The sequence below is a fragment of the Lepidothrix coronata genome, unplaced genomic scaffold, assembly GCF_001604755.1.
Source record: "Lepidothrix coronata isolate B3197 unplaced genomic scaffold, Lepidothrix_coronata-1.0 Scaffold93, whole genome shotgun sequence".
In the NCBI taxonomy this organism is placed as follows: domain Eukaryota; kingdom Metazoa; phylum Chordata; class Aves; order Passeriformes; family Pipridae; genus Lepidothrix; species Lepidothrix coronata.
Genome location: NW_016690273.1, coordinates 2,459,716 through 2,482,876, shown reverse-complemented (window position 1 = coordinate 2,482,876; position 23,161 = coordinate 2,459,716). Strand labels below are relative to the sequence as shown.

Sequence of the window (23,161 nt, the reverse complement as noted above, 5' to 3'; positions counted from 1 at the left end):
GGATAAGGGGAAATGGCTTCAAAATGAGAGTAGATTTAGAGTGGATATTAGGAAGAAATTCTTGGCTGTGAGAGTGGGGAGGCCCTGGCACAAGCTGCCCAGAGAAGCTGTGGCTGCCCCATCCCTGGAAGTGTCCAAGGCCAGGTTGGATGGAGCTCTGAGCACTTTGGTCTAGGGGAAGGTTGAGTAGGAATGAGATGATCTTTAGGGTCCCTTCCAACCCAAACCATACTATGTTTCCATGATGAAATGAAGTGTCAGCTCTCATCACTGCAGTTGTTGTACCACGAGTGCCCCTGCACTGGCATGTTCATGGCCAATGTCCGTGTTCACATCACACATCTTCACTCCAGGACCCTCTTTCCAGAGCCAGGCCGTGGTTTTTCCATCAGTGTGTGTCCAAGCCCCACTGAAGAACATGTGGCACAACCTGGCTGTGCAGCAGTGTGGCAGCACTGGCCCTTCCTGGGCACTCTGTCTCAGGGATGTTCCCATCACCCTGGGTGTTCTGGAGTTTCTGGAGTGGGAAATCCTGATGTGCATCTCCAGGAGGTCCTGGGAGTACCTCCTTGAGAGTGGGAGGTGGGCAGTGTGTGAGCAGAGCCCTCCTTCTACCACTGCTGCCCCAGGAGCTGCAGGTGTTGCTGGAAGCTTTGTCATGAGCATCACCTCTGGATTATTTTCTCCATGACAGAATAGTAGGACACTGCACAGTAATCACCCCAAATAACATATGTTGGCATGACATCTAATTTGGCAGCTCTGTATGTGACTTTCACAGTGGTTTTTGATGCAGTTTTCTTAAGATTTATGGTCAGAAACCAAAAATTAGTGAGCATGATGTTCAAACCCATCTTTCCCCAGGATTTCAGAGTGGCTTCTCCCAAGGCCAGATCCTGAGCTCCCTCCCCGTTTTGTTACTTTTAGGAAGATTTTTCTTTCCCTAGCTACAGGCAGAGCAGGGGCTGATGAATCTTTCGGTTGTGTCATGTACCGTAGGTGCAATTTCCTGGCAAAAAAGGAACTCTACATGTTTTATGAGATGAAATGCTGCTCCTAACCATGCTATTGATCACAGATATAAAGCCATGAGGAAGACAGGGAAGGGGAATGATGTTGGAAACAGGGAGGAAAACCAGTTTGAGGAAAGTAATTGACTTTCTGCAGTCCTCAGATCCCTGCAAGTGGAAAGATTGTCAGCTGGGATCTTCCCAGTTTTAAAAGATGTGATGGTTAGAGCTTGCCCGGCCATGGATCCCCATGGAGCAAACCTGGGTCTGTCCCTCCCAGGGGGCAGCACAAAAGCCACTGATTCCCACGTCAGAACTGAGGGATGAGCAGAACCAAATGGGAGTTTTCCTGGGAAAAGGCACACATTGCAGAGCAGCCTCTCTGCGGGGCCTCTGGGCTGTTCTGGAGCCTCCAGCAGGCAGAGTTTGTGCTCAAGCCAGAACTAGGAACACTGAATTTTTCCACTGGATGGCAAAATCCATATTTTTCACATGAGTCTTTGAGGCTGAACAAATGCATTTTACATCATCTCTGCCATGTAAGATTTTACACTGCTTTGCCTTTTCCTCTGTATGAAGCAAAAGGTTTTGTGCCCCTTTACACAAGTCAGTGCATCTGCTTTGCTTAAATCACCTTAAAAATGAAGGAAAAACTAATTTAGAAGGTGTCTCTAATTGTCTTTATTTTTGAAATAAAGACAATTCTTTCTTATCTTAACCAAAATTAGAGAAAAGTAGGCCTGTCTGTGTGACATAAAGCCTCTACAATACAGACTTTAACACTATCATTTAACTCTATCATTTTGGGTATGTTAGTTATGCCTTTGCCCTTATTATTTAAGGATTTAAATAAGGAGAAGACAAAGGAGTTTGGAAATTCCTATGAGACTTTGCTATTCTTTGGTTCTTGGCCAGCAGCATCTGATGTGACCTTGATCAAACTGCTTCACACCTCTGGGATGGGTCACTATGTGTAATTTACAATTAGTGGGAAGAGATTTCTCTCTGCTTTCACTTGCACTTTCTATTTTAAGTGGATGGGAAGTGTCATCTGCTCACTTTGGCTCCATATTTCACTCCTGAGCAATGTTTAGCATAATGTGACCTGATCAGCTAAGCCTTTGGTAGCCTTACATTCCTATAAAACCTGAACAGTTCAGTTTAAAGGATGTAATAAATGATGAGTGCTTGAAAACCTGATATGACAGACAACCACATTTTAATTCTCTGTGAGAAACACGGTTTGGGTTTTTTTAATGCATACCTTTCCTAATGAAAAGCTGTAAATTCATGCTTCTATCTGAGGTGGAGCAGCCTGAAGGTTCAAAGTGCTGCATTTCTCAGAGGCTGTGATCAATCAAAGTCCTTCTGATTTAGCCAAACAAAGACATAAAGTCTCAGGGGGGATCTCTCTTCCATGGAATTTGGAGACCAGTTTTTCGGGACTGAGTGTTGCTGGGAAGTCACACACCTACCAAGAATTATTACCTTTGAGACTTTTATATAGCTGCACAAACCCACAAGGCCCCGTTGGCTGTTTTAGGGCCTTCTTGGGTCGTTTGTTGAGGTGCAAAATCAAATTTTCTGTCACCTTTTATATTAGTTGAGAAAATTCCTTTGAACCCTCCCCTTTTGTTTCTCGCATAACACTCCAGACTTAATTTCCTCAGCTGATCTCCAGCAAAGACCTCAAAGATCAGTTTGGAATATGGACTTAGAGGTGGGATGGGCAGGATCTGAGTAAAGGTGAAAAATTTTTTGGCTTGTAAACCCAAAATTTTGGCTTGCAACAGTTCAAAGGCTGTCTGGCCTTGCTATGATATGTTTTGCAACCAAAATTAAGGCAGAAATGACTTTTTTTGGAGAGCGGAGAGAGTTGTCTCCATATATTGCAGATAGAGGTTGATGTTTTCTTCCTCTCCTCCCATGGGCTTTCCTTAGTTTATGGGATTACATTTCTGACCCAAATATGCTATTTCTTCTCCTTCCTCTACTACGGCATCCAAAAAAGTTACGATTTATTTCTTGTTTTGATATCCTAAGGAAAATCCTTAGGAACCACTAATATTGCTATTTCTTGCCCAGAAGGGGACCCCCCCAAGACTTTTAGGATTCTCTTTGACTGGAGGAATTAAATATCAACATCTGTCAGGAATACGTGGATATCTGCAGCTCTGCTTTGGTGCAGGGGAACTAAGTGACCTCTCATGACTCCTTCCAGTCCAATTTTCTGGCCTCCCTGTATAGCATTGCACTATATCCAGGAAGAGCAGAAAAGATCTTGCCTAAACATATGTATATATATGTATGTATCCAATTATTGTGGTCTTTCCAATAATCCTAGAAGGTCAGATTTGAAGGGAAAATGCCCGTAACAACCTTTAACTCCCAAGCTGCTGTTGATACATTAATCTTCTATATTCTTTCAAAGATCACAACAAGAAGCAGTGGAATATAGGGAGGTGTAAGGCAGTTCCCTGGGGAAACTCAGGGAGATGTTTCACCAGGAGCAGAGATTTCACAGGATCACAGGATGTAGAAGTGCAGTCATTTATTAAAATAAACCCCAACACTGCCTAAGTTGAAGAAACATTGATCATCTATTAATATTAAGAATTACACATATTGCTGCTGCTTTGGCACTGGGTCAGCATCGTTGTTTATTAATATCTTGAGACAGCACTGCAGGATGGATGAGGCTCAGATCTGTACCTGAGAAATCCACCCAAATCTTCCTGCAGAGAACTTGGGAAGTGAGGAAAGCAGGAGGAGAAAGGACGCCCAGCTCCCAGACAAGACTGATGCAGTGAGTTCAGCACCTCATTTTACCCACTTTATATGCATTTTTTTATAAATCAAAGGTCACGTTTTAAGGCTGTGTTAAATCATCAAACAGCTCTTTTCAAAATGTCAGCAATTCCCTGCACAAATAGCCTGCCAAATAATAGTTAATCCATTGCAAATGACATGCAGATTCTCCTGGAAACTTTGGGGAAATTGGTAACCTCAGCTAAATGTAGACAGCATTTTTCATGGCAAGTCACTTCACACACTCGCCTTGGCTGAATTAAGACTGGGCAAAGCTCTGATATAAATAATTTCAGAACTGTGGATTAGGCTGAAAAGTCATGTTTGATTTTATGAGCATAACTGTGCTCGTCACAGCTCCAGCCAAGAGCTGCTTGATGCTTCAAACCAGCAGATCCATGTCACAGGTTTGCAGAATCTCTTACAGTCCCTGCATTATTTAAATTTTGGGATGTGTTGTCAGCTACTTCATCTTTAAACTCTTTCACAGAACGGCTGCACATGATCCAAGCAGACAACACAACACAGGAACAATTTATATGTCACTTTTCAGACTTAATTGTTCACCTGCCTGAAATCTGCATTTAAATATTAAGAGTGAGTTTGCAGGAGCTGGAGTTTCTCAAGGCTTGACAGACACTGGCACTGGCTGTGTGTCTCTGCAGCAAAAGAGAGCCAAAAGCAGGAACAAACAAGCCCAGCTGCTGCCCCTGCACAATGTACCTAGTTTAGATGCATTAAATGAGGAATTGCCTCCATCTTTGGTGCTGGTGTGTCCTGGTGGCTCATCCTCACCCAGTGTCCCTTCCGAACACTGGTCCATGTCCATATCAAAGCCAGGAGCAAAAGCCCCTCCAGCCTCACTGCCTTTGACTCCAGGTCAGGGAAATACCCCAAAGTGCTGTTGGGAATATTCCCTTTCACTGTGGCATTTCCTGCAGAGATAAACCACCGTGGGCATGTTCTTCCAGCTTTGTTTAAAAAAATCATGCATGTGAGGTGGATCTATTAGTGATCCACTGGTAACTCCCCACAGAGATAAAGCTGAAAGCAACCTAAATAATTAATGTAGTCCTCCTGTTGGATTTCTCTTTCTTACCAGTAGCTCTCATTAAAATCAATAGAAAGAACACAGAACAAAAGGGCATATTTACTGAATTTAGCCTGTAGATAATTAAGTGGCAAATAGGTCACGCTCATTAGGGATTTATTTTAAGTGATTTTATTTTGATAATGTCAGCTGTCAGCAAGTGCTGCTGTCAGCGAGCATCTTCCAGGGAATTTTTCTTCATACCTGAGCAAGTCTTGACCCTTGAAATACCAGTGTGGTGGCTCTGGGGTGTCAGTCAAACTCTGTGCAGGGGTGTGGAGGTGTGGGCACTTTGCATGCTAAGAACAGAAACTGGGAGAGATAATTTAGCCATCAATAGTTGGACAAGTTTGCTGTCTTTAATTAAATAGTCAGATAAAGCTTTGTATTTGGCTTTATCCTACTGGGCCTTCTGGATGGATTACAGTTGCTGAGCTCCAGATATGCACTGAAGTGAGGAGGTAACTTTGGGGTCCAGTGGGGAGCAAAGATCACCTTGTGGGGCTCAGTCTGGGGTGACATTTTTGTGTGGAGAAAGGTAGGTAATCATTTGGGAAAAGTAGGGGCAGTGACAGCATGCTGGAAAAGCCTCAGAGCCTCCCCTAGAGATGCTCACACTGATTTAATCAGCACAGGAAGATTATTTAATCAATCATGGATCTGGGGTTTAATTTTTTAAAGAGAGGTAGTTTTCTATTCATTCAGAAAGGGAAGCAGAAAACAAGTGTGTGGTACAGAAAGCTGCCGTGTCGGGGGACTTAGTGTGGTGACATCCTTTTGACAAGAGGAGCCTCTGTGAAAAGCACGTGAAACTCGCTCCCTATGCTTTTTGTCTCTCCTCAAAAGCGGTAGAACCTCTTAATGTTGTTGTTCTGGCGGAGATGCAGATTCACGATGTTTGTTAGGAATAAATGGCAGCCCGGTCAACACCTCGGAGTGTGAAATCCGCTGGAAGGATTTGCAGGATGCAGATGTTCTCCGCAGCCCTCTGCCCTGGCCAGGAGTGGGGGGGACCCAACCCCGACCCCTGCCTTGGGAGCAGGACATTAATCTGACGTGCGACCTGATTGAATGGAGCGGGGTAAATCCCTGCTGCATAACAAAACGCTAGATTAGCAGTTAGGAAACCTCGTGATTAGAGAGATTAACTGCTAAAGACATCATTCCTTCAGATGGAAAGCCTCCATTCTCATTTAGAGCTGGTAGCCCGTGAAAAACTACTGCGCTGGAAGTGAGGAAACCACAAAGGTGCTGACCTGCAGAAGGGTGACTAAGTTTGAGGCAGCTTTGGTAGCAGTGTTTCTTGCTGTTTACTTGCTAGGCAACCTGGTTTTCTTTCTCTGGATATTTAAGGTTTTGCCTTCTCAAAAGATGCTGTTTTCTTTGAAGAAAGGGGAATTCGGTGCTGGCTGCAACAAGGAGCAACAGCCCCTCTCTTTGGCTTTATCATTTCCATAGATTCATAGAATGATTTGAGGTGGAAGGGACCTTAAAGATCATTAATTTCAACTCCCTGCCATGGGCAGAGTCACCTGCCACTATCTCAGGTTGCTCCAAGCCCTATCCAACCTGGACACCTTGGACACTTCCAAGGATGGGGCAGCCACAGCTTCTCTGTGCCAGGGCCTCAGCACCCTCACAGCCAAGCATTCCTTCCTAATATCCAATCTATACCTTGTTTAAAGCCATTCCCCCTTATCCTGTCACTCCAGGCCCTTCTAAATAATCTCTCTCCATCTCTCTTGTAGCCCCTTCAGGTCCTTGAAGGCCACAATTAGGTCACCCTGAAGTTTGTCTTCTCCAAGCTGAACAGTCCCAGTTCTCTCAGCCTTTCCTCCCAGCAGAGCTGCTCCATCCCTCTGATAATCTTGGTGTCCTCCTCTGGAACTGAACTGAAAGCTTACAGACCTGTGTTTATACCAAATTCCCTATTTCCACAGAACAAAGATTCTTAAAAATGAGAACAGGGAATGCAGAACAAGAAAAAAACAAAAACCCACAACTTTCCAGGTGGGTGTACTGGGGGTACATTTACCAGGCAGCATTAAATGTGGTTTCTCACATTTGTCCCTTTCCAGAGACACAGTAGATAGGTAACTATAATTAAGTTAAATCACAGAGTTGTGATTTTGGGGTTTAAAAAAAAAAATCCCAAACAAAAAACCCCCCCACAATCACATTGATTTAAGCAACTGCTTTTGAATATTCTACAAGGCTCTACCTGTGTCTTTGGGCTTCTAAGTTCTTTAAACAACACAGCTCCTATTTGGCACAGACTTTAGCTGGACAGCCAAAATAGAAATGCAAGGGAGAGCTTCGCACCTTAATAGCTGCATTACATTTGTGCTAATGATGATGGGGTTTGGATCTGGGGAGGTGACTTGAGTGTACCTCGAATCAATTCATCAGCAGGCAAAACCAGCTGCATCTTTATCAATCAGTAAAATAAAACTGTGAGTGACGGGTCTCTAAATTGTGGCTGTCCTGATCACTGAGGAATCAGCTCGACAGTGAGTAATTAAAAGCCAAGCTCAACAGTCAATAAACACCCCATGGGATTAGAGGTTCACTACAGACCCACAAGATGCAGGCCCCTGACAGAAGCCCCAAAAGAGAGTGAGCTGATCCTTGTTTGTTCTGGAATATCTTCTGAATCACACTCTGGGCTGGGCCCTTAAAAGTCACTCAGATATTTCCAACATTCCTTCTCTTCCACTGTGCCCGTCTCCCCACTTTCTCAAGAAAGTTAAGGGTGTTAAATAAGGGTGTTAAAACCTTCCTAAGCCCACAGGGTGTACGGGAAAGATCACTGACACTAAAACAAGGGCATTCCTGGAATGAAACACATTCAGAAACATCTGTCAATATTGTATTTCTCTTTTATAACCAACAGGGATGCTGAGCTGCTGCTGCTGCCAAGACAGAGATCTAATGAGGACATTGGATTTCCTAATGGGTAATCCCTAACCAGGCTTCTCTCTCATGCTCTGGAAAACAGGCAGGAAAAGAGTATTTGTTGGGATAGAGTGAGAAGGTCACTGCAATCATCTCTGCTGCTACATCAATAAGTACAACTCCCTGTGCTTGTCCCTCCTTCCTCAGGACAAAGTAGTTGTCTCAGTCATGGAGAGAATTTTTAAGTAGCATCTGAAACCAAGGAAAAAAAAACAACCAGGGATGCAGCTTGGTTTGCAGCAGGGGAGGTTCTTTAGGAAAGGATTTGGGTTTGCTTTAAGCACATTGACATACAGAAAAGAGGGAGGGTGGCCTGGCTGGGAATCCAGTGGGCACAGAGGAGTGTTTGTTTGTGCATGGATGTGTGGGGCTGGGGCCAGCCCGGGCAGTGTTTGAGCCAAGCTGGCAACCTAAACACGTTTGGAGAGGGGTAGGAAAGGTCACAGCTCTGAATCAGGACAGCCCAGAGCTGAATCCTTAAATACCAGTGGGATATAAATGCATCCCTGAGCGTTTTCCTCTGCTGCAGTATCAGCTGGCTGAAATATAAAATATTCTGTTGGCTCAGGGTGGGAGACAAGGTGGTTCTAAGCTCCCCACAGGTCTGTGGGTGCTCTGAGCTGTGCCAAGGCCAGGGGAGCACAGGGACATCCCAGGAAAGTGGGAAAAGGTCCCCACAGGGCGGTGGGTCACTGAGGCAGGAGCATCACTGGGAACAAATGTCCTTTGAACTCCTTCACAGCCTCATCTTAACCCTTTCTGTGCTTTCCCAAAAGGAGGCCAATTAGCATGAGAGCCACAGGCCAACAAAGTGGTGCTGTGCTGCTCACTTTATAGATATACATTTTCTTCCCAGACAGCAAAAGGAGCTTCTTTTTTTTTCCCCAGCACCTTTTTATAAATGTTAGAGACCACTAATACTGATGGGGAAAAAAAAATCAAAAAAAGGGCTTGATCATAAATCTTTTATCACTTTCAGCCTAGTCATTTAAAAATATCTTGGCTGGAGGCCGTGGATGGCAGAGCAATAGAGTTAACACAGACTGAAAAATAATAACCTGCTTTTCAATCATGGCATTAGAATGGTGCTGGTGGCCTGGATGGCCTGTTTGCAACCTGATGATGACATAAATAAATGAAACTACCTATTATGAGATTCTCTCTGAGATCTCACAGCCGGGGGCTGCTTTTCTTAATCATTGCTTACCAGCCTGATGCATACAGCAGATTAAACTTCCCAAAAGCAAGCACTGATGTTTGAGCCTCCTACTGAAGTCACTTTAAAGACACCCTTCACTTTCCTTTCCCAGAGAACTCACTGCTCCAAACCTCCTGAGAGAAACTCCTAAAGGATAGATAAAGTCCAGAAGAAATGCTGGAAAACAGCAAAAATAATTCCTACCTTCAAAGACAGGGAAAGAAGAATCCAGTTTGACTTACTTGCATGAAATAACTGATTCTTAATTAAGTGGTAGGAAATGAGCAAGAATTAATATGAATCTGTCAAAACCTGGTCTTGTTAATCTGATGAATTTCTTTAAGAGCTTTAAGGGCCCTGTGGGTGAGGGAAAGGGTCTTTAATAAGCCTTTGATCCAGCCCTCATGACATTTTCAGATACAAATAGGGCACTGGACCAGAGGACAGTGGCAGCCAAAAGTGCTGTTAAATGTCCTATTCTCCAACTGAGGGGTCTACAGAGCTCCATCCCCCCTCTGAGTCTCCTTTCTGGATGGTTTTTAGGAAGTGTGTTTGCTGTATTTACAGGCATCACCCAGCTGGTTCAGGCAACCAGCAGGACTGGGTACAAACTGCCCTTGGCACTTTGGGGAAACTGTTCAGAATAATAAAAACCCCAACAACCCAACCCAAAAATGTGCAATTCCACATGGTGATGCCCCTAAACTCGGGCTGAAGTTCTCATTGCCTGGATGACCTTCAAGACACAAGATGTTTTCCCACCCAGCTCAACATGGGTGGAAAAGCAGATCTAGTTTTGAGCATCACATTTTGAGAAGGATGGGGAGTAATCACAGAGAGCCTTGGGGAAAATGGGTCTAATAGCAGGAGTTTTAGAGCTTGGATCCCTGTGGAAAGGTTGAATGGAGGGAGAGGGGTTCTAGTCTATAATAACATTGAAATTATCACATCTGAAGCAGAGCTTTGTAAGCAAGCCCATCCACTGCAGGCTGCCAGGGGGCTGTGGGAGTGGTGGTGGGAGGTGAAGGTGGAGGAGAGATTTTCCACTCAAAGGCTTTCACTTCACTTTCTCCTTTTGCAGAGGAAATGTCCATGGATACAGGGATACAAGGGAAAGGTAATCAATGGTAAGCATGAAGTTCCCTGGGGGGAAGGAATGTCAGAGAGACAATAAAACTTAACACTTGGTTGAAGCAGCTGGGTAATGAACCTTGCCACGAGCTGAAGCAAATACTATTGACACAGCTCTCTGTGCTGTGCAGGAGAGCAATCAGTGGCTCCAGTCCCCTTTTTCCAGCCTTGCCTTAAGATTTGAGGTGGTGGTATAGCCCTGGAAGAGCAGGTCTATTTATATATAACTTGTGTTGGAAGGCAGGGATACAGGGAGCACGAGAGGCACGTGTGTCCTACACCCATTCTCATCCCTTGGAGTGTGGACATGCCTGAATTCCACCCCTTTTCCTTCCACAGCATCTCCAGAGCAAACCAGCTGGCACAACAAAGCCCCTGGAACACCAGGATTAATCACAGAGACAACATAGAAATTAGTACAAATGTGTTTCACCTCACTGCAATATAAAGGTACAGCTTTTCATGGGGAGGGAAGGGGAAGATCTGCTGCTCTAATTCTAATGCATCGCTTCTTCAGAGTTTCCTTCACAAAAAAAAAAAAAAAAAAAAAAAAGACTAAAATTCTTCTTTGCTGTTAAAACATTTTGTTGGTGCCCCCCCCCCTTAGCTGCAGGAAAAGGTTTCAATTCCTGAGTTGTGTTCCTGTCAAATTTGATATCTTTGTGGTCATGGTTTGTTATAAATTGAATATTCTCAGCCCTGATATCTAGGAGTCAAGAATTGCTTTATTGGCATCAGGAGAAGGAGGATGAAGCAGTGTGATCATGTCAACCCTGCTCACTGATCATTCCTTGGGTGATTTTGATTTTTCTTTTTCAACACACAGCACTCGCAGTCATGGCATTTTAAAAGCAGTGGAAAGGGGATAAGGAAAAACAGGTTTCTCACAGAAATGAGCCTGAAGAGGCTATGATGTCATCCTATCCTTATAATATCAGAGAAAATAAAAAATCCTCATTGTTGTATTTAATACATTTTTGTAGTCATGGTTTATGAGTCAATGGTATGAATTAGGTTTTCTGGGACCTGGTTTCTAAACAACTCAGTAGTTCTTTGTGCTCAGTAGAACTGCAATCTTTTGTTCAGAGGGGGAAAAACACAAGTTCCACTCTCAGATTATTGGAAAAAAGAACCCTGTCTCTTGTTTATTGATTTATTTAGAAAGCACACACAGCGATGCACGGGGAGGGGGGTAGATGCAAACCAGGTGAGCGTACAAATCCATCCCAAAAGAAAGAGTGAGCCACTTCCCAGAGGATTAGTAGTACATCAGTCCAGGAGAGCATTCCAACTGCTGTACCTCTAGGTTAAAAAAAAGAAACCACAGAGAATTCCTGAAGAACAACGTGAAAAGTCTCTTTTTCAGAAATCCCACCACTTGTAGGCAGCAATGTTTGTGTTTTGCTTTGTCTTGTTTCCATTTTGTTTTGGTTTTGTTTTGTCTGGTCTTGTTTTCGTTTGGTTCCCGCTGTTTCCTGGTGCTCACGCGATGGTTTCCTTCCTCAGGGTCCTCCTCTGGTGACACGTGAGGATGCTCGTGAAGGAGGATTTCCCCTTTGTCCTCGACCTCTTCTTCAGCTTCTTCTGGTGCTTGAGGGAAATTCCGAGCTCCTCCATGATGGCATTGAAAGAAAGACACTGGTGGGAGATGGAAATGGCATTAAAACCCTGTCCAGCACAGGCCAAACCCTTGGCTGAGGGAAGCAGAGACCTGAGCTGGGCTCAGGGAGCTTCTCTGCTGAGACCCAGCTTTGAACAAGCCCCCCAGGGTGCAACAGGTGACTCTACACATCATTTTTAACCTCCCAACTTGGCCTCCACTAAGTGTAGCTGAATGTTTATGTTATGAATGTTTCTGGAATTCTACACATTTGCCATATCATAAAACTTACCCTTTTTCATTTCCTCCTGACCTTAAAAGAAAAGAGATCTTGTTTTAAATGCCATGAACCTCAGTCACAAAAAAACAAAAGCCAAAAAAACAAAACAAAAAAACCCAACCAAACAAAAACATAACAGTGACAAAAACCAACCAAACAAAAAGTTTATACAGGAGAAAACAAAGAATATGGGTTTTGAAGATAATTTTTTTTTTTGTGGTTTAGTTATTTTCTCCTCATGAAATTATTTCTACCATACAGCACAGCCCTCAATCCTCTTCTTTCTTAGGAAAGAATCTTTTTAAACACTGTGTGTTGGAAAAATGCGATAATTGCCACAGGAATAAGGGAGCTGAATAGTTTAGAGAGAAAGAAGAGATCTTTTCTCTTCCCACCATCACAACATTAACAAAGACATTTCAGAGTACGTGGAAACATCTTTTAAAATCTACAGCTGGAATGATTACATGTAACACAAATAAAATACAAAAGGAGGCATTAGGTGGAAGTATCTGACAATGCAAATAAAAAATTGTTCCGTGCAAATATATATGAATAGATTATTTATGTATAAAATGAAGTGATGGCAGCAGTGTGAACCAAAACTTTAACCACCTTGCCTTCATCAAGCTGAATAAATTCTTCCTACCAAACCCTTCTAGAACTGACCAGCTTTAACACAGGACAAAACTACAGTTATTGTCAAGTGGCAGTGGCAGCAGAGATTTATTTATTTCTCTGTATCAAACATAAATTCCCTTCTAGAGTGAAACCAGTGCAAGGTGAGCAATGTCCAGTTCATAATCAGGAATTATCCAACAGTGACCTCAGCTACCCAGGGCTAAAAAAGGTAAAATCAGATATATGATTTAAAAAGCAGAACCCCTGAAGATTTCCTAGTACCCATCTATTCTACAGGAATATTTTCAAATGCAAACCAGAGCCTGAGGGTAGCCTGGATCAAGGGTAAATAATTTGCTTGAGGGAGCAAAGGAATCACAGAGAAGTGAATCCCACAGGCTTGAAGTCTTGCTGAAAATTTTTATTTTCAAATTCAAACCAGTTGGAAGCGGAACCATTGGGCACTTCACAACTCAGGGAGTCAGATATTAAAACTAGGCTGTGCTCCTTCTTTTCCAGTGTAACTTCTCCCTGTAATGTGGGTAACACAGGCTGAGATCCCAGAATATTTCAAATTTATACTCCAATATGCTCTTTCTTTGAGATGCTTAATTTTTGTTCTGAGTTATGCATCAATTAAACTCCAATTAATTCATGTCAGCCCCTAAATGTAATAGGAATAGGCACTGCTTTTGTTTCCAAATCACTCCCCTCTGGAAGTAGCAGGAAAAGCAGGTATCATCCTAGCAGGGACACTATTTCTACACTGCTCCAGGCTGTTTTTAGAGAGTAGCATCACTTATTTCCAAAGTAATAAACCCAAATGCTCTAAGTGGCTGACTTGGTGTGGATTATTGCTCTCTGCTGCCTTAGTTTTAATTGAGCTTTTAAAATCTAGATTACAAAGTGAATCCAGAACTCCATGGTAGATAATGAAAGGATTATATTAACCCTCTGTGGGATTGATCAGGTTTATTTTTATTTTCTTTCCCTGTTGCTCTTGCTAACCTACTGATGTTGTGTATTTAATCACAGCCATCAGTCTCTGCAAAGTGCAGTCAGGGATGATTTCTGCAGATGAAATAGTACATTTTACTGCCTTGTTAATAGGTTGGATTTTAATTTTCCAAACAGATTCCTGTTATTCAGCCTGTGCAATTATCATAATGCCTTTCAATGTTACAGCCACAAAAGATTCCCATGAAGATCACTTTACATCTGCAGACAGATGCCTAAAACCCAGTGCTGACATTACCTGTGTCAGGGTTTTAATATCTGACTCTGTGATTTGTGAAGTGCCCAATGGTTTCACTTCCAACTGCCTTGAATTTTAAAACAAATATTATCAGAAAGACTTCAAGTTATTCTTAGGGATGGCTTTGATATTTAGGTCTTGCCTAAAAATTAGGCTTTTGCCCAGTTGTTCATCAATATCCTGCCAGCCCTCTGAACAGCACTTTTAAAGTCATCTTTAAAGGGAGAGGTTGACATTAAAATTCAATTTCAAAGGGTAATATGCTGTTCTTTTAGTCTCATATTCAGGTAGCCAAACTGAAAGGGTTTCTTTAAAAACCTCTTTTTTTGCCTGCTGTTCAGTGCACCTTTGAGATCTTGTCCAGCATGAGAGGACAGTGGGCACAGAGTGATCCCTTTTACAACAGAGTGATAAGTTTAACATTTTGCTTTTAGCCAGCTTAACTTTCTCATTCTGGCAGTGTCAAAATGCTGCAGGCCATGGCATGTAAGAGGAAATGTCATTCTTTAAAAACAGAGCAGATTTTGCTCTCCTTGTGATGTGCGAATCTTTCTCTCTCCCCTTTGGTCACTCCAGCAGGCTATTAAAGCTTAGTCATGGAGCTCCCAAATCCTTCCAAACACAGGTCTGTTTTAAGCTTGAGGATAATTACAGATTCAGAATTTTAAAAAAAAAAACACCAAAACCGAAAAATAAAGTACAAACGACTGAAAAAAAAGAACCTGCAGCCAGGATTTATCAATCTGCTGTTTATGCTGCTGGGCTACCACTGGGGACAAGATTTTTCAATTGCATTTTATTAATACCTTGCAAAACCCAGCAAATAATAATAAAAAAGCCACCCCAAGCCCAGTGTGTTATGTTGAAGAACTGAGAACTATGAAAATCCAAGGATGTGGGCCAGGTTTTATTGTGGAAGAACCTCTGACCAGCTCAGGGAGAGAGGATGAAGTGCAAGTCAGGATTTTCCTTCTGCGGTGCCCTCATTGCTCTGAAGGACCCAGAGCTGGGACATTGATGTGTCTTCTGCTGAAAATAAGTGATTTATTTGTGCCTAGTGCACCATAGGAAGAATATCCATAATAGTTTTTCCTAGTGAGCAAACTGCTGTTGCAGCACATTAGGAATCCATGTGAGTACTCTGTCACTGGTGGCTAATTGCACAAGGACATCAGCAAATTAACTTTTAACCTGTCAGAGTCTATTGAGCAGAGATTGCCAAAACAGTATGATGATAATCCATGGATTAATTTAAGTCTTCCTCAGTTATAGAAACTGGTCCTCTGCTTCCTCTCTGCAAGAAAAAAAACAACACTAAAGCTGCTTGCTGGTCTCCCAAACCTTCTAAATGCAAATAAGACTTCCCAGTGAAGCCACAGCCATGCTTGGAAGGGAATTCCACGGGAAATTTCACACATTTCACAGGATATTCTGATTTGGAAGGGACACACAAGGATCATTAAGTCCAGCTCTTGAGTGAATGGCCCATACAAGGATCAAACCTGAAAACAGAGGTGCTTGAGCTGATGTTTGCTGCCGAGAGGGAATTTGCACACCAGACAACTCCACAAAAAATCCTATTTTGCAAGACCCTCACTGAGACAGGGCATGTTTTCCTTCTCCCCCTTCTCCTCCTGCTTTTTTTCCCAAAGAGCTACAGATGTGAAGCTTCAGGGCTTTGTTCCAGGGAGATCTTGAAGCCTGTAGTATCTCTGCAGGAGTTGTCCCAGGAGTCACACACTTCCCAGGGGATGCTGTGCCTTCCTCGAGCACCTGCCTTTCCCTGGAGCCACAGCAAATCTGGAAAAACTGCCTCTACAAACCGGGATTTGTTAGAACTCTGGGCTGGCACATCAGCTCTCCCTGCCTCAGCTCTAAGGAGCAAGTGAGGCTGTTTGATAACTCTTTTTGTAGCTGGGGATGGGGCTGTGCTAGGGAAAGGAGGAGCTGCTTTGTCATTCCCACAGGGAATTCCTCACAGCCTGGCAAGTTGTCTGCGGGGACAGCTGGACACAGGGAAAGTATGGATGTTACCAACAGTGGGACTATTTCCTTGACAGATGAGAAAATGTTTACCCAAAAAGTGACAGAAATTCTCTGGGTTCTTCATTAATCTGAGAAACAATTAGAAAACTGGTCAAATCTGCAACCCAGAAGATTTCCTGCATAGAGCAATGATGGAGATAAACACATTAGGCATTTTCCTTCTCCTCTGAGACTTGAGAGGAGCTGAATTTAATTAGTTTTAAGTCTCTTCTACTGGGAAAGCTGCAAATAAAAAGTGGTCTCTTAAATCAGATATACAGAACATCTAATTCAGGTCTTTGCTGGTAAGAAGGAGCATTTTATGAAGAACCAAAGCTTTCAAGGCCCTATTCAAACAAGTTGAAAGGCCATTTTGAGCCAGACAATTTCTTGCAGCATCTGGAGTGGAGCATAAACACTCACATCCACGGATGAGCAGAGAAGAATTGGTATAACCACAAAAAAACCTTCAGCCTGCTGGCAGCACAAGGAGTGCTGATCAAAACAGTATTGGAAAGAAAAAACAGCTCCCTCCATGCTCTGGCTTTTCCCAGGAGCCAGGTATGAAAGAAACAACTGAAGAGGAGAGCAGAGCTTTGCTGCAGCACCTCAGCAATTGGGTGTGAAGGCACCCACTCGAACAAGTTCTCTAATTGCAGAGAAGTGCAGAAATGGCCCTCAATAAAACAGGTCATTAACTTGTGTGATGAGCAGGAACTTCATTGGGCAAGGAAACATAAAGTAGGTGTGTGGGGGGGAGATGAATTGGTGAAGCTGGTGGTAACCTGGGATACAGTCAAAGGCAGATAAAAGGTGATCAGGTTTTGAAAACACAGGTTTGTCACAGTTCATGACATTCTAGAGCTGGCATTTCTATACACTTTGTGTATCTCAGATTGTTGTCATATGTTTTCTTCGTGGACAAACCAGATGGACTCCATTGTCTCCTGCCCTGTCAGTCCCCCAACTGGCTGAGGACTGGAGAAAATCCAACTGTTATCCTTCCAGGGTATAAAAAGCATCTAGTGGCAACCTGCTACACAAAAAATTCCACAAGTGTTTCAATATGCAAAGCTTTACTGCTTCATATAAATTGATATCCTGATTTTTTTCCACAAAGGAGTTTTCTATGTTACAAAGCCTTACAATGAACATCATGAATTGCTCAAGCAAGACAACGGATTTATCCTGTTAATGGTATATCTGGGTGTTGCCTGAGGGTGCTCCTGCTGAACATGTTCTTAATGGTTACATGGCATAAAATTTAACTGATAGATATGATTTTGTGGTGTGATAGTTACTTGGAGGCTTTGACTAATGAATTTTAAATGGATGAATTAAAATTCATTAAATATTGACACTGGGAATAAGACATGCCAGCTAAAAATCTCCGGCTGCTTGTAACAGGGGTTCAGAAAGTTAATGGAGCCCTGCAGGTTGTTTTTGGAGGTTTATAAAGAGCTGCCTGGCCCACTTGCTGAATGCTTCAGCAGAGACCAAGCTAAATGTTTCTCCATGCTTTTAGTAATGAGGCTTTTATTGTTTCACTCGGGTTGGGGAGGAGATGAAAAGGAGGCAAAGAATTTTTCTTACCTGAAAGAGGTGAATTACCCCACGAAATGGCAAGGTGACAATTGTACATAAGAGAATGTAATAATTCTTAAAAGCTACTCCAGTCTACTGCACTCCCTCGTGGCTGTGGGGGTGACTATTTTCTGTGATATGCATTTAAACTGCCCAGATTTCAGGGACTTGGCCAATTTACGTCACACACGCTGCTCTCCTGCTGAAGCAGGAGGCACTTTGGAGCTGTGCTTGTGGGTACAACATCGGCCATTCTGTGCCAACTGTTTGGGTTTCATGTTTTCCGTGGGACACACCTTTTTTTTCCTCTCCTGACTACACAGTGTGAATTGAGGGCTGTGTCCGAATCCCTCGCTCGTCTCGGATTAACTTGCCACAGTCTAAATCCGTAGATAAGGTGGTGCCAGAGGTGGAGTTGGACGGGTGGGTTTGCTTACACTGCAGTCCGTAAAAGAAACAAAAGGCCTTGCATGCAAGAAAAGAAAAATGAAGAAAATAAATAAACCAAAGAGGCAAAATCGAAAGCAAACATGAGAATGAGATTCCAAAGCTATTTAAACCAAAAGAGGCTCTAGTTATGGAAACAGAAAAGTCACAGGTTGTATTCAATGCTTTGGATTAGCTCAGGGTGAACAGTACTAAGCTTCTTATTTCACCAGGTGAAAAGGAAAACTATCTGACAGAAACCAGAAAGTGATACTGAAATAATTGGTTTTCAACTCTCTGTAAAATTGCTTCTGCAAAAGAAACCACGTTAACGCATCTAAAGATTTTAATTATTAAGAAACACCTTGCAGTGCTGTGCCAGAAATGTGTATGTACACACTTATATGGAACCCTGAATACTGTGATGTTCACCCAACATATTGCTCAGTAAAGGAACACTCCCTGCTGGTTTAAAGCTCTAAGTCTGCTTTAGTCATGGCTTCAGGAACACATTGCCTTTCACAGACTTCTGAAAAGTTTCCAGGATATTCTACACCATATTAGCATTTATACCAAACATCTTAATTAGCTGCAATTGTTCTTTAAAATGTATTTGAATAGAAGATCTCCTGAGACATGAATGAAACAAAGATATAAATATATTCTTCACGCATTTTGTGCTGAAACAGGTTAAAGTATTACTCAGAAAGCTGCAATATGTGCAAATACATTAGTCCTTTATCTCTGACTTGTTCCAAAACAGGGACACTTTGATTTATATGTCCTGAGATGGCTCCACATGAGCTGTGTCTGTTCCTGGACATTGTTTTCAGTGAGGGCTTGCTCAGGCAGATGTGGGGATGCTCCTGCATGGCCAGGAACTGCCCTCTCCTGCAGGATACTGAGAGGACCAAGCCCACTGACAGGACATTAGGTGTCAGGGACCCAAAACAGCACCACTGGGGAAATGAAGATGCCTGGTAGGAACCAGCTCCCTTCCCTTCAGCAGGTGTGAGCCTTGGTTTGCCCATTCTCTTCCTGGCAGCAAGGACCTGCAGCTGATGTATCCTATCCAAAATCGGGTGTTGTTCTCTCCAGGACCTCAGCCCTGGCTGCTGGGTCACTCAGGTGTCAATCCCTGCCATGTGTCACCCTGACTGCTGTACATGGTTCAAACTGCACCTCCCAGAGTGAGTTCAAAACGTTCTCCTTCTCCTCCCACCCATCCCTGCTGCCTTTGTTAAGGGCATTTGTCTCAACAGTCGTTTCTAGCGCTTATCAGCCTTGTAGGATCATACCTTGGACTAGGAGGGTGAATTGCCCATGGAAAAGCTCCTTTTGCATCTCAAAGTGTAAAATGAGCTTAAAAAACTCCCTTTGAAGGAGAGGCCTCCTGTCTTAGAAGTCTAAGTGAGGAGATATGAACCTCTTGGTGATTCAGGGACCACCCTGGTCATCAGGGGCACCCACCAACCCTTCGGTGTGGCGTGAGCCTTGTCCCTGTGGCAAATCCTGCTCAAGGGAAGACGATCAGGGTATCTACAGGAGAGCCACCTCAGGGTTTAGGACATGGCCAGGACAAACAGCCCCAGGGCAGGCAGCCAGAGGAAGAGGGTTGGCAGCTTCAGGAACAGACTCCAAGTCCCTGCTCGTGCCTCGCTTTGTTTGCAGTGTTTTTGGGTCAGTAAATGGGTGTTTACACTCGATTTTAATGATTGATTCTTTCTCACAAACTGCTGGAATGCTCAAGGATTGATTTATACACAGCATTTCCTTTGTTTTCCCTCTGCCCTTTCAAATTGCTCATTACACTTCAGTGGAGCTATAACCAGAATTTCTTTGGCTCCATAATCTTCTTTTACAGTGGCATTCATCACCTTTCAGGAGTTCTCCTGAATGCTTTGAAGTGCATCCTTCAGCACAGCTTGTAAACCCCTGATTCTGAAAAAAATTGCTCTGTAGAGCAAGAGGAAAATCACACTTGGGGATTTGGACATTCATTCCCGTGTTACTCAAAGGGATGACGTTAATTCCACATTAAAATAAAAAAAACACACAAAGTCAAAACAAAAAAACAAACAACAAAACCCCCCAAACAAACAAGCAAAAACCAAAACCCAAAACAAACAAACCCCCCAAAACAAACAAAACAAAAAAACCCACAAAGCAAACAAAAAAACCCAAAAAACCAAATAACCACAGACCCAAACTCAAATAAACAAACCAAAACAAAACAAAAAACCCCAAACACAAAACAAAAAACAAAACAAAAACACAAACAAAAAAAACCAAAAACCAAAATCCCAGGTGTGTTTTCTTCCATTCCAACCCAATCTCTGCTTGAAGTCTTAAAGATCAAGCAGAAACTCTTTGAGAAATTAATTGCCCTTGTTGCGCACTGCCCTACTAAGCAGCACTAATTGGACTGTGGGTGAAGCACTTCCCTGTTCCTATTAATAAATTATTTGTTATTAGAGCCAGAAACGCCTGCTGAGAATTCAGCAACACACAACCTACACTCCAGCAAAGAGAACTCCAGCACAGTTACCCCCCCATTCCCAACCCTCATCCTGCCGGGAGCACAGGAATGCTGGAAGGGGCTGACTCACCTGCTCAATGTCGCTGTTTTTCCTGGATTTGTATATAAACTCCCCAATGGCTACAAACACTGACAGAACCAGCCCTGCAGCCAGCACGATGAAGATGCCCCCAATGTTCTCCACCCCGAGGGCACTGGCTTCTTTGCTGTCCTCCTCAGGGCACCCATTGCCTCTCCACCACTTCTCCTTCATCATGTGCAGCTTTCCTTCCTCCTGGAGCTGCAGGATGGCAATGGTGATCTTGTCTCTGTAAGGAGATCCTGCAAGGGGAGAGCAAGGCCTGTCAGTGGCACCATCTGCAGCCAAAGTGCTGCCTCATCACAAGGTTGATTATTGCTTGTTTTCTCTATGGCACAGGTGGGAAGTTGGTGTCCGCCCTGGGGACTTAAAACCAGAAGGCTCCACTGGTGCAGTTATTTGAGAATTCATTATCATTTCTAAGGTCTCCTCCTGAGGTTTATTTAAGCCTTGGCAGTGGGTTTTCTTGCTCAGTAATTCCTCCATATCATATTTGAATATTGCTTTGGGCATCCTTGGAGAATTTCCGCTTTGCATCTCCTCTCTTGACTTCAACATCTGTTTATTTTTCCTACTGCATGTAAATGAGTGGCTGCTGAGAAAAGTCCACAGTCACACAGAGACTTTCTCCTCTCGTTTATACCTGGATCAACCCACAACTCCACTTCAACTACTTATAAGAACGTAGGGTTGCCTAGTCCTTTTTTGCTGTGACTTGCAACTATTTCATGCTTTGCAGGCCAACAACAGCTTGGGAAATGATGTGTGTGCAGGTCCTGCAGCACTAATGGGCCTGTACAGTAACTGGGGCGTCACACTGGGTGGTTCAGTCTGTTTAGATTTGCCTCTCACACACTCTGCTCTGGCTCTCTCCATCCTCCCAAATCTCTGCAGTCTATGCTTGGGAGAGAGACTTTTCTTTATGGGACCAGAGTTTTATGACAGCAAGCAGGACAGGGTTACAAGAATGGTTCTGTAAGTCTATGAAAGGCTCTTTGGCTCCACCCCCAAATCCTGCCATGTTGGACTTCCTACAACTAGAAGCATTTAGTGTCTGGGCTGAAATACAGTAGTGAAAGCCCTTTGTCCACGTAGCTGACTCCTGTCCATCCTTTCCTCTCCTTTAGCACATCAGTGAGACCATGCAGGACAAGGGGGAATGGCTTCAAACTGACTGGTTGGTTTAGGTTGGATATTAGGAAAAAATCACTCCCTGGGAGGGTGGGGAGGTCCTGGCACGGGTTGCCCAGAGAAGCTGTGGCTGCCCCATCCCTGGAAGTGTCCAAGGCCAGCTTGGAGCAACCTGAGATTGTAGAAGGCATCTCTGCCCATGGCAGGGAATGGAACCGAGTGACCTGTAAGGTTCCTTCCGACCCAGCCCATTCTCTGATTCTGTGATTCCAAGCTTTTCTTAAGCTGCCATTTCACCAAAAAAGTCACATTTTGCTGCAAATTAAAGCTGTTGCAACTCTCAACATGATCAAGGTAAACAAACTTTTAAGACAGATCATGTGCCAGAATTCCAGAGAACTTGTGGTCCACATAGACACAGACTTCTTAGAAAAATCTCACTAAGGCACCACTGTTGTGTCTTTATACATCAAAACAGCCTTGGAAATTCGGCCTCACAGCTTCAGGTTTCTTTCTTATATTGCTGTGCAGGACATTATTAAAAATAATTGTACCATGAACCCAAGTGCCCCTCCCTGCTTTCCATTTCCTTTAGCCCCCAGCCCTGTCTGAGGAGAATCAGCAGGACAAACATTGCAGTTCTTCATTTGTTGTGCCAACACTCAGCTGTTTTTCAGTGCATCCTACTGCCAGCACCAGGCCATGCTGTGACCACAGATGCCAAGAGACGCCTGTCAGACTATCCAAAATCCATCTGGGAAGCCAGCACTCAGCAGCCACTGCTTGAGGTAGCCAGCTTTGAAAGGAAAATATGCCTGCTGTAAGAAGAGATGATTTGTATGCTCGTTATTAAAGACCCCAAAATAACACAGCAGAAAACAAACCAGAAACACCTTCACAACTGGCTTTACACAGAGAAGTGAATTATTGCCAGTGAAAACAGAAGAGAGAGAAGAATTGTTTCCAACTTAGGAGCTATGTGTGGCCCTGATTGACTGTGGGACTCATATATTTTCCCCTGTCTGAAGGGACAGAGCTGTTGGGTAAAGTGGAGCAGGCAGAGTCACAACACAGGATTTGTGGGGATGTTCATCCTTTCTCTGATAAGTTTGTGTTGCCATCACCATTGTCACAATTCACCCTGAGGGTAACAGGTACTTCCATATTTCTTTGTGCTTTTAAAGTTTGTCAGGTGTGCCTGGAGTGCTGGGTTGGTGGTGTTTTATTGGTGAGGTAAAAAAACAAACACAAATCCATCTCAACGCCTCTTTGAATATTCAGCACATCATTTCTGGCCTCTGAGCTATTAACAAACTACCTCTTAAGCCAAGAACTGCATTTATCTCCTTTCTTAACACTCTCCCAAGTAACTGGTAATAGCTTTAGTGTTGGAATTACCTGCATCAGCACTCTCAGTGATACTGGATTT

General features: G+C 43.4%; 1 protein-coding gene and 1 long non-coding RNA gene across 4 annotated transcripts in view; one reads left to right on the top strand and one right to left on the bottom strand.

The window, feature by feature from the left end:
- The window catches only part of LOC108500731, a 29,274-nt gene extending 26,818 nt beyond the window's left edge, over window positions 1-2,456 (top strand). Inside the window, exon 4 of the long non-coding RNA XR_001875976.1 lies at window positions 2,446-2,456. This is a non-coding gene — a long non-coding RNA (uncharacterized LOC108500731). The remainder of the gene's footprint in view (window positions 1-2,445) is intronic.
- An 8,855-nt stretch (window positions 2,457-11,311) lies between these two features.
- GRIK1 (glutamate ionotropic receptor kainate type subunit 1) overlaps window positions 11,312-23,161 on the bottom strand; it is a 121,353-nt gene continuing 109,503 nt past the window's right edge. The window contains exons 15-17 of one of the 3 annotated variants that reach the window (XM_017821903.1): window positions 20,593-20,843; window positions 17,854-18,022; window positions 11,672-11,830 (exon numbers count right to left, since the gene is read on the bottom strand). In XM_017821903.1, coding sequence (XP_017677392.1) covers window positions 17,873-18,022; window positions 20,593-20,843 — 401 coding nt within the window. In that variant the 3' untranslated portion in view covers window positions 11,672-11,830; window positions 17,854-17,872. Of the gene's footprint in view, window positions 11,831-15,225; window positions 15,243-17,853; window positions 18,023-20,592; window positions 20,844-23,161 lie in introns of those variants that run through there. The other 2 variants (XM_017821904.1, XM_017821901.1) reach the window with 2 other exon arrangements.